At 43.4% G+C, this 16,482-nt stretch overlaps 1 protein-coding gene across 2 annotated transcripts in view; it reads right to left on the bottom strand.

Moving 5' to 3' along the window:
• Window positions 1–13,576, bottom strand: part of C8H11orf53 (chromosome 8 C11orf53 homolog) — a 32,074-nt gene extending 18,498 nt beyond the window's left edge. Inside the window, exons 1-2 of one of the 2 annotated variants that reach the window (XM_019801644.2) lie at window positions 13,280–13,576; window positions 3,588–3,697 (exon numbers count right to left, since the gene is read on the bottom strand). In XM_019801644.2, coding sequence (XP_019657203.1) covers window positions 3,588–3,697; window positions 13,280–13,289 — 120 coding nt within the window. In that variant the 5' untranslated portion in view covers window positions 13,290–13,576. Of the gene's footprint in view, window positions 1–3,587; window positions 3,698–4,105; window positions 4,151–13,279 lie in introns of those variants that run through there. The other variant, XM_002921108.4, reaches the window with a different exon arrangement.
• Between the last annotated feature and the right edge of the window lie 2,906 nt (window positions 13,577–16,482).

Here is a 16,482-nt window from a genome sequence, read left to right as displayed (position 1 = left end):
GCAATATCTGCTTGGATAATCTAGAGTAGGCGCCTCCTCTGAAGATCCTTAGCTGAATCACGTATTTTGCCATAGAAAGGAACATTCACAGGTTCCAAGGTTTTGATGTGGGATCTTTGGGGGTCCTCAGAGTGGCCTAGCACACTCTGTATGGCAGAACTGCATGGTGGGGTCTCTAATCTCCTCAAGCTGGCCTCTCACTGGTTATTACCCGTGCTGTCAGTAGCAAAGTTTGAACATGCCCAAGGATGGCTTCCCCATCTGAACTTATTCAAGACATTCAACTCACTGTTGCCTGGAGCGCTGGCATGAAAAAGAGAAGGTAGGTTCAGTATTATCCATGCAATTAGAATCTCAAGTGCCACCAGCAATGTGATTCTCCATGATTCCTGCTCATCAGGTTTCCCTTGCAACGGGGACAGAAATAGGTCTTGTAAGGATTATGATGTCTCTCTTGAGATATACAGATAATCTAGAATAGCGGTTAACAGGTGGACAGTAAAATCACTTTATGGAGATACCTTAAGCCCAAATAACCATATTTTGGGGAAATATGCATTTAATTGCCTAAATTTAACAGGGCATTGGAGTGAGGATAAGAATAAGATACTAGTGTTGAGATATCAGGTAATATATGTGAACCCATAACCAAGGTTAAGTTCATGCTGCCTGTGCACTTGATGCCTGAGAATAACTATCCATAGTTAGGGCGGGTTTGTACTTTCCTTGTCCTAGAAGTTCTTTCCACATGATATATTTTCCTGTGTTTTGATTTTCCTTGTTTGCATGTGCTATGGTCTGAATGTTTGTGTCCTTCCAAAATCCATGTTGAAATCCTAATGCCCAGTGTGATGTTATTAATACGTGGTGCCCTGGGGACGTGAGTAGAGTAGGTCATGAGGGTGGGGCCTTCACGAATGCTATTAGTGCCCTTATGAAAGAGTCCCCAAGAGAGCTCCTTAGGCCCTTCCTCCATGTGTGGGCACAATCAGAAGTCAGCAGTCTGCACCCCAGAGAGGGTCCTCATCAGAATCTGGCCATGCTAGCTGGCGCCCTGATCTTAGACTTCCAGCCTCCAGAGCCATGAGAGATAAATGCTTGCTGTTTATAAGCCACCCAGTCTGTGGTATTTCGTTACAGCAGCCCAAACGGACCGAGACAGCGTGAGTCAGAGATTGCTCTACCCCAGTCACATCGATCTGTCCTATGTGTTCTTGTCATGGAGTTCTTGGCATATGTTCTGTCCCTTTTAAAGGAATATTGAATTGGGAGCCAGAAGACCTGCCACCTGCTAACTGTGCAGCCTGAGAACCATCACTTCCTGCCTCTTCTTCTCAACATTTCATCTGTAAAATGGAAAACCAAGTAACTACCAACTTCACAGGATTAGTGTGTCCATTCAATGAGACAACACGAGGAAGTGCACTTTAAATGGTCTCTATGTAAATAGTATTGTAGTCTTCATATCACATGGCTATCTGCCTGGTCTTTTGTCTTTAGTCTAGAGCTTGGTTATGTGGTCTTGTATTTTTTGAATGTATAAATCTTCTTCTTTTCCACCAGGTTATTTGGTGTGTAATGTCACAAACTGTGTGTTATGTGTTTCTTGTCTCCACTTCACTGTATCATTGTCAGTATCACTGGGCCAATAGCAATAGCTCAACAAATTATGATCAGGGTAGAGATGATGTTGAGAGATGATGTTCGCTGTGTGAAGCTTGAACCCCAGCTCTTTGGTCTACGATCAAGTTCTCAAACTCTGATGTGCAAAGGAATCACCCCAAGGATCAGGTTAAAAATGACCATTCCTTGGCTCCAGTTCAAAATCTTTATGTTAATAGACCTAGGACAGAGCTCAGGAATCTGCACTTTAAAATAAAATCAAACAATATGGTTTATTATGAATTATGTGTATATGTTACATCTCTGAAAGAGTGAAACATCAAAAAATAATGAAAATGGATTATGTGATAGTTACAGATCTTAAGCAAAAAAATGGTAGGCAATTTTTAAAAGAATATAGTTATATCCACCGTTTGGACATACTGTGCTTTCTTGTCTTTTTCTGTTATTCTGTCTGGCATTGTGCCTTATCATTTTATGTATGTATTGATGATGATGCCAAGGACTGAGTTAGAGTCTCACTCACACTGGGCAGATACAGTATCTGCTCCTTGACTATGTATTTAATCTGTGATCCCTGCCGTCCCCATTGACAGTATGACTGGAACGTCCATTAGATCTCACAATTCCGGCTGTAGCTGTGGCCAAGCCACATTACTTCCATGAAGCCATGATTCATTTGGAGTAGACTCTGAATTCCCTCTCTCAGGCACCTGGGTGGCTCAGTCCGTTAAGTATCTGCCTTTGGCTCAGGTCATGATCTCAGGGTCTTGGGATCGAGCCCCCAGGTCGGGCTCCCTGCTCAGTGGGGAGCCTGCTTCTCCCTCTGGCCCTCCTCCTCCCTCCTCATGCTCTCTCTCTCTCTCAAATAAATAAATAAAATCTTAGAAAAATAAAAACGAATCCCCACGCCCAGCCCGTCTCTCTGTCTCTCCTCCTTTCTCCCCCTTAAGAGACTAAATTGGTAGGGATATTTGTAATGCACGCCACCCTGACTCTGAGCGGACAGCAAGAAACACTGCACTAACAGACAAGGAGCCAACTACTCCGATTTTATTTTTATCAACTAAGCTCCATTTGTTGAACTAGAAGAGAGGACGTGCTTTAAAATAAAGGAAGACAGAAGATGTGCAATAAAAGTTCTTGCATGGGAGGAAATAGAATCCGGAGTTGGTTCACTTGAAACACGTCCCAGCAGTCTGATCATGGAGTGGTGTTGAACGCTGAGCCCATGTTCTGAGCAGCCCCCCTGGAAGAACGGGTGCCCATGGTGTGCCAGCCCCCGTACTAGGTGCTTTACATGCTTACCATATTTGCTCTTGTGTCCTGCACCCAGCAACACATGATGGATGCCTGACATTCACGTCGTTACATCTTACCAATAGACTAAGTGGTCACAAACCCATCTTGGCAGCCAACTGCTCTTCCCACCCTAGAATCGCTTTTGGAGATATGGGTGCAACTACTTAAACATTTTAAGCATAGGGCGGAGCTATTTATGAAGACACAGAGGGCAGACAGAAGTTTCAGATGGAAAACATTTCCAACTAGGATGCTTCAATCCAATTCTGCATGCTACAGAGAGGCTTTTTCTAAGCTGTCGCTACCAGATTTAGAATAACATGTCGATGACCGTTACCATTATCCCCACAAGCTGAACCTTTGTTAATTCATGATTGGGAGAAATGAAAAAGGACATAGCATCCTTTCATTGCCACTAGCTGAGAAAGCCAGCCCATAAGTTCACAGAGCTCTCGAAGGGCTCGCTCATATATCGACACCTGTACCATGATATCAGTGATCACCATTATGCATTGTGCGCCCAGTCAAGAAAGGCTTTGCTATCCAGAACATCAGGCTCAAGAAGCAAGACCTGGCGTCTAGAGAAGGGAGAGGGAAATAACGAACCTTAAAAGAGGACTTATGCTCACAGAGACTTCAGAACGAATTAAATCGAGACTTACATTAAATCTTGAGTTACTGGTCTGCCTGGATCGTTTTTCTGCCAGTAGATCTTTGACCGTGTGCTTCACTCGCACGCCTTGATACACGCGTTTGCTGTAGTCTCCTGGGACTTAAGCAAATGGAAGTAATGATCAAAGGTGGATGGAGTGATAGGATACCTGCCCGGGGGATGTATTTAAGGGCTGGTCATTGTGATGCTGTTTGCTCATTAGAATGGCGGACTTGAACTTGAAGTGGTTTCAATAGAAGCCACTTAGCGTCTTTCCTTTGATAGAAACTCATCCAAGCTCTGCTTACCTGCAAACCCCCCCCCCCACCATTTCACCTTTTACACAAGAGCTCTTTGTACCCCGATTGGTCAAGATTTATTCCAGGAAGGTTTACAATTTATGCTTCAGTCACAAGATCAGGAATCGGATGCACCTTGAAATAATGCTTCTTACTACCTGATGCAAAAGTTAGATTTGCATGATTCAGTTTGCAGAGTGACAGCATTCCTGCCGTATCATATTCCTACCTGATGTGGGTGAGCTGGTCAACTGGAGTGCTTTAAGATTATGTTCCTCAGAAGAAAGCCAACTGTTTCTGTTTACTGCACTAAATTAAACAGTTTTTATTATTGAAAATATAGTCTTTGGACATGGAGGGGTGCTGCTTTGAAACTACGCCAAGTATAAGGGAAGAGTCATTCATTCATTTAACAAATGTTTATTGAGCACTTACCGACATATTAGTGTGCTTGGTAATTAACCTGAATTATTTCATTTGATCCATTTTATGAATGAGGAGACGGAGGTCTGGGGCTAAGTTATTTGCCAACGTCTCATAGCTGCTAGTAAGCAATGGAGCTGGGGTCCAGACTTAGGTTAGATTGTAGCTCTAACGACTGGGAACATTTGCTATTTTTACCATGAGGAAACTACAGAGAGATACCAGACTATAGAGAAAAATGTTTCCCCAAGGTTCTGAAATTGGCAGCACTGCTCCTAGGGATGGTGAGTTCCTTGTCACAGAGGACAGTCAAGCAATGACAGGAAAACCGTCTGTCTGGACAATTACAGAAGTGTTCAAGCACTGAATCATAGCAGAACTGCAGGAACAATAAGATACGTTCTAACTCTGAAATCACTGTTCTGTAGTAGGTTGGATGGTTTCAATTCATTTTGCGTGAGCCGTTGCTGGCTTACTAGCGATTTCAGCTGGCCCAGCATTCAGCGTCGGTGCGCATGGCAGAAGGTACACACACGTATATGCGTGGGGATATCACCAAACAAATCCTCTAATCTGGTGAAATTTGTGGATAGTCTAGGATATATTTGACTTCTGAGTCAAATCTCATTACAAAGAGAATAAAAATAAGGAAGGAAGGAAGGAAGGAAGGAAAGAACCACAACCGAAACCAGAGACCTAGAGGCACATGGGATGGAGGAGGCTGCGGGCCCAGCGGGCAGTGCCCACATGACCACGTGTTCCTCTGCTCATAGACTGGGGACCATCACAACCTCTTAGCCCCAGCTTCTTTGTCCGTAAAATCTCTCTGCAGCATTTTCTTTCTTTTTTTTTTTAAAGATTTTATTTATTTATTTGACAGAGATAGAGACAGCCAGCGAGAGAGGGAACACAAGCAGGGGGAGTGGGAGAGGAAGAAGCAGGCTCACAGTGGAGGAGCCTGATGTAGGGCTCGATCCCATAACGCTGGGATCACGCCCTGAGCCGAAGGCAAAGGCTTAACCGCTGTGCCACCCAGGTGCCCCACTCTGCAGCATTTTCTAAGTGGGCGTGTGAAAATACGCCGAACTATCAAGTTTTACACAAAAAGCCTGGACAAAATGAAGGACGAAAAAAAAAATCTAGGTTCCAAGGCAGTGTATTATTTAGTTCAAACAAAGTGACACACAAACCTGATCTCAGCATAATAAAGTTATTTGAATGGTCCTTTGGGTCTAAGTTCGACAGGATCTAATTTTGGTCTATATATCTTTTAATTAAAGAGGCTTGAAGTACATCTTTCAAATCAGCCTCCAGTTTAAAGCTTGATGACTTTTTGTTTGTTCCAAAGAAATCTAGGTGCTGCTTCTAGAATACAAGTGATTCCTTCATTTTTGGAAAAGTCTAAGGCCACATTTACCCATTAATGATTTATCGAAGTATTTTCTATGTCAGGCACTGCGTCAGAACTGGGCATACAAAAGAATTTGCTGTCTACTGGAAGCAGAGAGAAACTTAGAAGATAATTTTAATGCAAAGGTGCTAAGAGCAACAACAGAATTATGCCTAGGATATTCTGAAAAACACAGATGTGTCAATTCCTTGTGAGGGTGGGGGGGGTCTGGGGAGGGCAGAGGGGAACCCAAGCTGGAGGGAGGGCTGTGTGGTGAGGGCAACGTGGGCAAGAACATTCCAGGCATTGAGGATCTCAGGGACAAAGTCCTGGAGGCAGGAACAGAGCAAGCTGTGTGAGGGAGGAGGTGAGGCTGGAAGAGGGAAGGAATAAGCTCAGTCATGAAGTTTCTGGTGGGCAAAGGAGTTTGGACTTCATCCTGTGGGCAATGAGTCACTGGAAGCTTTTAAGCAAGTGAGCAGTATGGTTAGATTTGCATTTTAGATAGACTTTTCTGGCAGCTGTGTAGGGGGTGGATTTAAGAATCACAAAGCCACAGGGACATCAGTCAGGAGGATTCTAGAAGAATGCATGCAAGAGATAATAGGTTCGTTTTGTTGTTGGTTTTGTTTTGTTTGTTTTGTTTTTTTTTGTTTTTAGAGAGGGAGGGAAGGGAGATGAGGGAGAGGGAAAGGGAGAATCTTAAGCAGACTCCACGCTGAGCACGAAGCCCAACTTGGGGCTCAATCTCATGACCCTGAGAGCGTGACCTGAGCTGAAATCAAGAGTCAGATGCTTAACCCATTGAGCCACTGAATTCCCCCCCCAGCTCCGCCCAAGAGATAATGGGTTCTGAGTAGTGATAGATAAGAGGGCAAGGAGCGTACATCTGAAAATTGCTTTGGCGTGGGAGAAAAAGAAGAGGGAAGATTCAAGGGTGATTCTCGAGTTTTCCCCATGGGATTGGTCTGGGTACGTAAGTTTTGGAGCCATCATGATATGGTGGTAATGAAACCAGAAAAGCGGATGGAATTGCCTGGGGGAGTGTTCAAAAGGTAGAGTCACATGATGGCTCATGCAGACACAGTACCGTGTGTCCTGGACACCAGGATAAGCAGTCCAGGCTGCTCCCAAGGCCCCAGAGGATCGATATCTTGGGAACTCCCATAATGCTGACTCCCAACACACTGGCTGGGGAAGCTCTGGAGTAAAGATGGAAGTTACAGATGGAAGTCTGGGGAACGTCCACATCTGAAGCGTTGGCAGAGGAGGAAGAGAGAAATGAAGAAGACAATGAAGAAGAAATAGTTGGAGAAGAACCAGGAAACACCAGCAGAATAAGACATCCACCGAATTCAGGGGAAGAGATTTCAAGGAAGAAGGGAAAAGTATGAAAGGCAGGAGAGAATGGTCCAGGAAGATAAGGAGAGCATGGCATCCACTGCTTTCCATTCAGTGGATGATGTCAACCGCAGCAAGAGAAGCTTTGCAAGTGTAGCTAGAAGCCAGATCATCATGTCAAGGGCCAAACAGGGATGGAGATTTCTTCTTGATGTTTGAATGAGAAAGGGAAGCAGGACTTGCATGATAATTGGAGAGAGCTACAGGTCAAGGAGAGATTTGCTTATATTTTTATATCTCCATATTTATAGAGATATGAGGATATTTGAACAGGTCAGAGGAAGGGATTAAAGATTTAGGAAAAGGCGGGGGGGGTGCCTGGGTGGCTCAGTCATTAAGTGTCTGCCTTCGGCTCAGGTCATGATCCCAGGGTCCTGGGATCGAGCCCCGCATCGGGCTCTCTGCTCATGGGAAGCCAGCTTCTCCCTCTCCCACTCCCCCTGCTTGTGTTCCCTCTCTCGCTGTGTCTATCTCTGTCAAATAAATAAAATTTTAAAGAAAAAAAAAAGACTTAGGGAAAAGGGAGAGATTGATGGAAGGAGATTGAAGAAGCAGCAAGAAATTGGGAGCAAGGGCATAAGTCGGCTCTCAATCCCTGAGACTGGGATAAAGAAGGGCTGGAGAGGGGTGGCAGCCAGGTGGCCTGATCCGTGGTTGAGACAGCTCTTGTGTGTAGGAAGCAGCCTGGACTAGGAGAGTGACTCAAACACAAACAGAGCAAGACAGGGGGCAGAGCCAGAGTGACAGGTCCAAGTGAGAAGGCACCCCAGTGATCCTCACAGTGTGATCCCTGGGCAGCAGCACAAACATTGCTAGGAACTTCTTAGATGTGCAGAGTCTCACGTACTCCAGATGTACGGAATCAGATTCTTTAGGGCTAGGGCTCAGCAAGCCATGGTTTAATAAGCCCTCCAGGTGATTCTAATGTTTTCTGAAGTCTGAGAACCACAGATATACATAACAGGGAGGACTTTATCGGGTTCCCGTTCAGGTGGGGGCCAACTCTAACCTGGGTATCCCTGGCTGAGTGAAAAGGGGAACATCTGGTGACTGACAGTGGGCGTGGATGCAGGTCTGAGAAAGAGAGAGGGGTGGGAGCCGAAGAGGTTCAGCCTGGATCCCTTGTCTGTCTACAGACAGTCTTGGCTTCACTTTTTCCTGCAGGGCTTTTGAGTTGATGATTTCAATCTGATTCATCAATTTGTGCTTTATGTGTATGCCAAAAAGCCTAGAAGAAATATACCTATTTTAAATAAGCTTAACAAATAACCACATGGTAATTAATAGAGGGATAAAGTTCATGAGACAGCAAATACCCAGATCAAAACTTCTGAAGTTTTATCATAAACAATCAGTCTTATGTACCAGTTGGCACCAACTTAGTACAAAGCATGGGCCAAATGCCACAGGGGATGCAAAATAAGTTGAGAACATATAGCAGATGTCCTCAAAGAGATCCTATTTTAGGGAGAGAAATGAGATATTCACATGTGAAAGGGGAGGGGAGGGGAAGGGAAGAGTACAATTTGGGTGGTCGGTGACAGTTTTGTGGGAAGAGACGGGATTCAGGTTGGACTTAGAAGGATGTGGCTGGGTTAGGAGCAGGGACAAACATCTCGTGGGCATCGGGCATGGCATGAACAAACACAGAGGCAGAAAGGAATAAGGCACATGTGGAAAGGGAAGGAACTAGCATAATTGGAGTTAATGGGCTTAAATGCGATCTCCATGTACATGAATTTCAAATAGATATCCTAGAGCCCAGACCTATCCTGGCCGGACTTTAGACTTGGGTATCAATCTCCACTCCTATGTCCAGAAGACACTGCGAACTCCACATGTCCAAACACAAACTCCATTCTCCCCTCCCCATTTGCTTTATCTGGAAACCTTCCTTTTCTCAGTCAGCATCTCCACCCTTTTAGGTGCTGGGTCCCAAAGCTATAGGCATCATCCTGGGTTCTTCTCTTTCCGTCCTACTTTGCAAATTGTCCTTTAGGAATTCGTGATATGGCTACCTACAAAATACATCCAGAAGCTGCTGACTTTCCTCCCCCTCCGCTGCTAATATCCGGGCTCAGTCTCCAGTCATCTGTCTGTAGATTACTGCAACAGCCTTCAGTACCATTCCCCGCAGGCTGCTCTATTGTCAGCCCAGCAGCCGGGGCGAGCCTTTAGAAAAGAAAGCGCAATTGTGTCGCTTCTCCTCTCATAACAATACAATGACTCCCCATTTCGCTCAGCGTAAAAGCCAAGGGCTCTATGGACACTTGTTTCATGATCTCACTGATCTCACCTCATAAGAGTCTCCCCTTGCTCACTGTACTCCCACCAGTCTCTGCAATGCACCAAGCACACTGCTTCTATCTCAGGACCTTTGCATCGGCCGTCCACTCCATCTGGATTAGTCTTCCCCCAGTTATCCTTTTTGTGGGGGGCAGTTGAGGTTAATGGACGTGCTGAAGATCTTGAAAACCAGAATGTGAAAAATTATGATTTATGTTGTAGGTGATGGAAACCACTAAACCTTTTGAACAGGAGAGTACTGTGACTTTGTCATTTTGGGGGAAGATTTAGATGCCATTTTGGAAGATTAATCCAAGGATGGAGCCCAGGATGGGCTGATGCTGAGGAAGCAGGTAGGATGGGAAAAGGCAAAACAGAGGCTAACCAGATACAGCGGAAATGACAGGTAAAGCACAGATTTAAGAGAACTTTCAAAAGAAAACACACACACACATACACATACATACACGCACACAAAATGACCACCAGGATCAAGAAGAAAGTCAAGAAGACAGGGAAGAGAGACAGTTTTCATGGGGAAATAAGAGTTCAGTTTTGAACATGTTGACTTTGAGGCTGTGGGGGCATTATCAGACTAAAATATCCTACAGACAAGATGGGGGCTCTGACCAGCACGTCTAAGAAACAACCTTAAAACTATGGTAATTAGAACTATAAAAATAAAGTTCTCTAAGGAAGACTCTGCGGCAATAGAAGAGTAGACATCCAAGCATGGAGCCTTGGAAGCCGCTACAGCTCTGATGCCCAGGGGAAGGCAGGGGACAGGGAAAGTGGGAGCGGGGACGAGAGGGCAGAAATGGAGGTATGGAACGTACCAGAGTCTTAGCATCAAGGAAGTGCAAAAAAGAGCTTAGAGAAGGGAATAATCAGTGTTGTCAAGAATCTGCCACCTCGGGGGGGCGGGGCACCTGGGTGGCTTAGTCGCTTAAGCGGCTGCCTTCTGCTCGGGTCATGATCCCTGAGTCCTGGGATCGAGCCCCGTACCGGGCTCCCTGCTCTGTGGGATCCTGTTTCTCTCTCTGCCTCTCCCCCTCTGCACTCATGCTTTCTCTCACTCACTCTCTCACTGTTGATCTAGCTCAAATAAAGAAATAAAATCATAGGGAAAAAAAAAGAATCTGGCACCTCATACATGCTTGATAAATACTTGTGAAGTAAATAAAATGTCTTAGAGGCAGATGAAGGCACAGAAAGACCGTAGGGTTTGGAAAGGTGCCAGCTATTCAGAATGTGGGGGACAGCATTTTCATAAGAGGGGGTGGATGAAATCCTTTCTCTAGGGCTTCACGGGGGTGTGGGTGGTAGGGAGACAAGGACACAGGGGCATGAACTCTGCTCTGAAGCAGTGTTACAAAAAAGCAAATACTTACTTGACACACTACAAAAGATGAATTCAAATACATTTTAATTAAGCAATGGAGCCCAGTACAATTTCTTTAAACTGTCACCTGGAGTACGCTTTGTGTTTCGAGAATTCTGAAAGTTCTTTAACCCGTCCTGTCCTCCCTTTTTATAGAGGAGATAAAAATTCTACCAGTATTCCTTTTACCAAACATTTCTTTCTCCCTGTGCATTGTGTCTATTTAAAGAATCCACACCTGCATGAACCAGGAGATGCTTAAGAGTTTTTATTCAAATACTCTAGATACAAACTTGCATTCAGATCAGTTGTTGAGAAAACAAAGACCTGTGTTTCCGGAGAGAAAGCACAACCAAATTTATTAAGAAGAATCAACTTATCCTTTAGAATTTGGAAAAAATTTTTGTACTGCTGTACTGTGATTACGTACACTTGGCAAACTGTCTCAGTCACCTCCTTGCCTTCCTGCTGCTTATTTTGAGAAAGAATTTGGCCCATAGTATGCTGAATAGTGCTGTTGCTTTATTGTTTTTGAAAATTAAACATTTTTTCCATCAAAACAGACGCATATATTCTGAAATAGAATATTTAAAATGTAGGCGATTTGTAAACTGTTTTTTGTTATTAAATATCAAATACATTTATGGTGTTTACTTGAAGCACTTTCGTATTTTACTATTTTTGATGACAGTCTCTGGAATACATTTCCTTGTGTTCTCTAAGCTTCTTATCTAAGGTAAGGGAATGGAGAGAGCTTGAAACAAAAAAAGAACGGAACAGAAAACCATCCCACAACTTTAGGAAAGAGCAATTCATATTTCGAGTCACATCATTCGACAACAGAAAAATTAAGATAATAGATGATGTCTCTCTGAATTATAGTCCCTCGTGGTATGGATTGGTACATTCTCACTCAAGACAGATTAGAATAAAAATCCTCAATGATGGAGCATTGATGGGCAGTGTCCATGTTTGTTCCATGTCTTAGCCTGCCAGGGAAGGGCCAAGAACGAGGTCCCGGACAGACTGGTGTCAATGTGGTTGCATTAGCTCACCCTCTGGCTCGGGTGCCCCTCTCTGCCCCACTAACCAGCTCAGCCCACCTTGCTGAGGACAAACGCCCCCTTACCGAAGGGAGGCAGATCCCCACGTACGAATACCATGTGCTAGCTCTACACCCACTAGACGCCTGGCCTTCATGCTGCCATTTCTGATCTGCGAGGCTGATGTCATATCAGTTTCATTATGCGAAACCTCCAGGAGAAGACAAGGAAAGGCAAGTTCCGTGATTAATGATAAAATGTGCAAATATTGGGGCGCCTGGGTGGCACAGCGGTTAAGCGTCTGCCTTCGGCTCAGGGCGTGATCTAGGCGATCTGGGATCGAGCCCCACATCAGGCTCCTCCGCTAGGAGCCTGCTTCTTCCTCTCCCACTCCCCCTGCTTGTGTTCCCTCTCTGGCTGGCTGTCTCTATCTCTGTCGAAAATAAAATAAAATCTTTAAAAAAAATGTGCAAATATGAATTACTAAGCAGAAAATAATATATACTGTTTATGAAAGCTTCAGCAGGAAAGAGAGACTGAACTTTTTAAAGTGAGGCGGGATTAGTTATTGTGTTAGGATTCTGTAGGAGCTTGGTTTGCCCACCGTGCAGGGGCCCGCAGCCCCCTCCCCAGGGCAGTCTTCCTCCTACCTGCAGTCTCACAGTGGGATCCCAAACTTAGCACTTCCATCAATTACCCCTCCAGGCTGCAGGTCACAGAGGCTCCCATGTGAAGGCTCTATCATCTTATTTTTCGACTACAGACTTTGAAGAGCTGGGGCATTTTTAAGAATATTAATTTTTTTCAAGGTACTTTATGAGGCATTTTTGAAATATTCGGTCATAATTTATTAACACTTAAAATTCTAATTTTTTCGTCTCAAATTCGTTTCTGTATGGGTGGGTTTTACTCTATGTGGACACTAAAATCCACATCCTCAGAGTGAATAAATTGAGAAGGATCTGCAGACAGTTTGAATTCATGAAATGACCCCTCGGGCTCTTCCTTATCACATGCACGTGGCACATCCTTCATTCTCAGACTAAGAACCTAAAACAAGATGCGTGAATAAAAGATATTTCAAGTTCTGTATAAATGTGGATTCTTCTCCTCCTTTCCTTATAATTGAGAGCCTACCAGAAGTTGTGCCATTTAATACAACATTTCGCTAGCCTGGAATGGAATGCCTCAATAACGTAAGTCTCCATTCTATAAAAATCACTTTCAGTAGAGTTCATCTTTTAAAGTAAACACCTGCCTAAACTCTAGGCACAAAGGTAAACCTAACAATTAGTAATTCAGTGTGACCGAATTATGAAAATGCGACCAAGAGTTCTAAATTGTCGGTCTCTGGTCTGTGTTTTTGTAGTTTTACATGCTCTAGCCAGAGTTTAGGGGTATTTCTTCTTGTCATGTTAAAAATAAACATAAGGACTATTAAAGTTTTTTTCAACATTGTAATAATTGACATTGACTCACCACTTTCCATTCTGGATGGTTCTGGTGAATTTCCTTCTTAGCAGCAATGTAGTGTATCAGGTGAATGTCGTGTTCTCCTTGATAAGGGATCCTGGTCTCCGGCAAGGTCAGCCTGATCCTGATGCGAAAGGCTTCTGTACATGGTAGTGATGCTTCTGAAATGACTTGCTTTAGATTTGATTACATGCAAATCCTTCGGTGTCTGTTTCTCTACAATTTGCATCCCCAATGTAGATTATATATAAGGTACTTTTTTCCTTCCCAAGAAGATTTTTATTAGTAACAATGAGTTTCCATTAGGAACAGACTCTTAAAAGTTTATTATGGAAACAAGGAATCCATTATTTGTTTTGTGAATAGCAGGGGCATTTTCTATTTCTTTAATTGAAAAACAGCGCATATGAAAAAGCTCTTAGGTTCTGGTAGGAAATATAGGTTCTAGCTATGCCTGTAATATGCAGATCGTGGGTATATAATTTTTAAAAGCTAGGCATCTTTCAGATATAGATAGAATTCTAGGAAGAAAAAAATCAAAATGAATAAAAAATGAATACATTTTAATACAATTGGCTAACCTTCTTATTATATATAAAACATAAGTATCTGATCTAAACCAGAGGCTCCTAAACCCGGCAGTACCTCTGAATTTGCAGTGGACCTGGTAAAAATACCTATGCCCGGCCCTGTCCAATTCTCATACAGAAGCTTCTGAAATACTGGGCTGCCTGGGTGTCTCAGTCAGTTGAGCATCTGACTCTTGGTTTTGGCTCAGGTCATGCCGGGTCAGGCTCTGCACTGGGCAGGGAGCCTGCTTAAGATTCTCCCTCTCATAAGATGAAATCAGAGAGGGAGACAAACCATAAGAGACTCTTAACCATAGGAAAGAAACTGAGGGTTGATGGAGGGGGAGTATGTGGGAGAATGGGGTAACTGGATGATGGACATTAAGGAGAGCACTTGATGGAATGAGCACTGGGTGTCATATGCAACTGATGAATCACTAAATTCTACCTCAGAAACTAATAATACACTATATGTTAATTTAATTGATTTCAAATAAAAAAAAGATTCTCCCTTCCCCTCTCCCTCTAAAAATAATAGAAAAAAACTAATTTTTTTAAAAACAGTCTTTTTGAGGACTATTAAGTGTCATAAACTCCTGTAGAGAAAAACAAAAACAAAAAACAAAAACCCCAAACAACCAGATTTTCGGTACTTTCTGACATTTCCCTTATTCATCTTCAAGGAACTACAATGGCTGCTTAACCTAATTTTGGTTCTGTCTCCCAGTCCTAAACAGAATTAGCTCAGTCTGGATTGGTATGAGACTTGGAATTTCAGGGCTTGAAATAGGTATCGTCTGGCAGACCTCCACCTTGGCTCTGTCTCACATGCTCTCACCCCATTTCAGATCAGTTGGATCTGGAGGTCCCCAGGGGTCCTGGATACTGACTCAGGAGGTCTGCAAAGTCTAAACCAACTTCAGAAACTAATAACTTTTTGCCTTTTATTCTCTTTTTCTCTCTTGAATGTACGGAAGAGTTTCCAGAGGCTATATGGCAAGGGATATATGAACAAAGGAGCAAATGTGAGAGAGTCTAGCTGTTTTCTGCGAAGCCAGACAATCAGGAAAGATTTGCAAGATCATAAAACAGTGCCACTCTTCTCAATAAATTTGTTTGTTTGCTTGGGTAACATAGTTATTTTTAATTAAAAGGTTTTTTTTTTTTACATCAACATGTAATGGTTCATTATTGTTACTTTAAGTGAATAGTAAATATCTTTTCTTAATTCTTAGCTTTAATTTCCAATATAAACATACATATATGGATATAAGTCATATTTTAAAAAAGCATTTAGGGTCCTCAGTAATTTATAAGAGAGTAAAAGGGTTCTGAGACCACATGGCTTGAGACCTGATTCTCTGGAAGAACATCTGAAGTATAAACGGGTTTCTAGACTGTTCTAATGCACAGATTTGAAAACTTTGTATCTGCACTTCTCTAACAGAGAGAATATACCTCTTATGGTCTCAACATTTCTAAAAGAAAACCAAAAACACAAAATCTGTCTCAATTTCCCAGTTACCTTTACTCCTTTAAGTGAACGGGACGAGGAAGTGCCATAGCCGCACTGATCCTATAACCCATGATCTGCATCCGTTTTCAAGCAGGGTCGTCCCAACTCATTCGTTCTCACTCCTCGAACAGAATAGCTCTATAGTAAAACAAAATAAATGTTCTTAAGTGAACTTTACTATTTCTGCAATACATTCCCCAAGCATGTTGATTCTTCTCAACATTGCACTGGAAGATTTTAAACCTTCGAGTAGAATGTAACCATTTTAAAACACACAGATGGGACATGCATTGCCGGTAGAGTCCAACCTTCTCATGCAGCACTTGAGTCACTCTGTGATCCTGGCCTGTCCTACCTTTCATTATGCCTATCGCTTCTTCCCTCCACACAGTCTCTATCCCATGTACTGTGGGGTCTTGGACCGCCCGCCTCAGAGTCACCTGCAAAGCTTAGGGAACGTAGTCTCTCCTGGATTTGCTGATTGGGACTATCTGACGATCGTGCCCAGCAATCTGCATGTTAAGCAAACTTCCTTCCCCGTGTGGTTCTTAATAAATACTGAAGGTTGAGGGCCCCTGGTCTAGCTATAATGGTTGGTTTTCAAATAAGTCATCAACTTTCACATCTGTCTACCCTTGTTTATAGTATTCTCTCAAACTGAAGCACCCTTCCCTCACTTTGTGTGATGGCAATTCTACAAACCTTTCAAGATTCAGCGCCAAGGCTACCTTTACCAAGATGGATTTAGTGGCCCATTTCATGGTGCTTCTCGCTTCAATCTCTCTAATGGCACTGATTTCACGCTGCTTTCCATGCCGGTCAGCGGTTTGCATATTCGTCCTTCATCCCCGACCAGGTTGTCTTTCTCTTCTTCTCAATATCCCCACGGCACCGAGCTGTGTTTACGGTGAGCGATCGCTACAGTAGGTCGCCGCTATAGTAGGTCGCCGGCCACGCAGAACCCGGTTGTAGAATCCATCAGAAACAACAGTTTCTGGGTACAAGCAGCAGGACAGAAAAGATAAAGCATATCAGAGGTGATCCCATTATTTTGCATGGTAAAGAAATGTCACAAGTATACCTTTCTCTTTCCCTGAGCTGAACACACCACTGAAGAGTTTGTA

This window comes from Ailuropoda melanoleuca, chromosome 8, assembly GCF_002007445.2.
Source record: "Ailuropoda melanoleuca isolate Jingjing chromosome 8, ASM200744v2, whole genome shotgun sequence".
Classification (NCBI taxonomy): Eukaryota; Metazoa; Chordata; class Mammalia; order Carnivora; family Ursidae; genus Ailuropoda; species Ailuropoda melanoleuca.
Note: the sequence above shows the minus strand (reverse complement) of the source record. Positions and strands in the feature narration are given on the sequence as shown.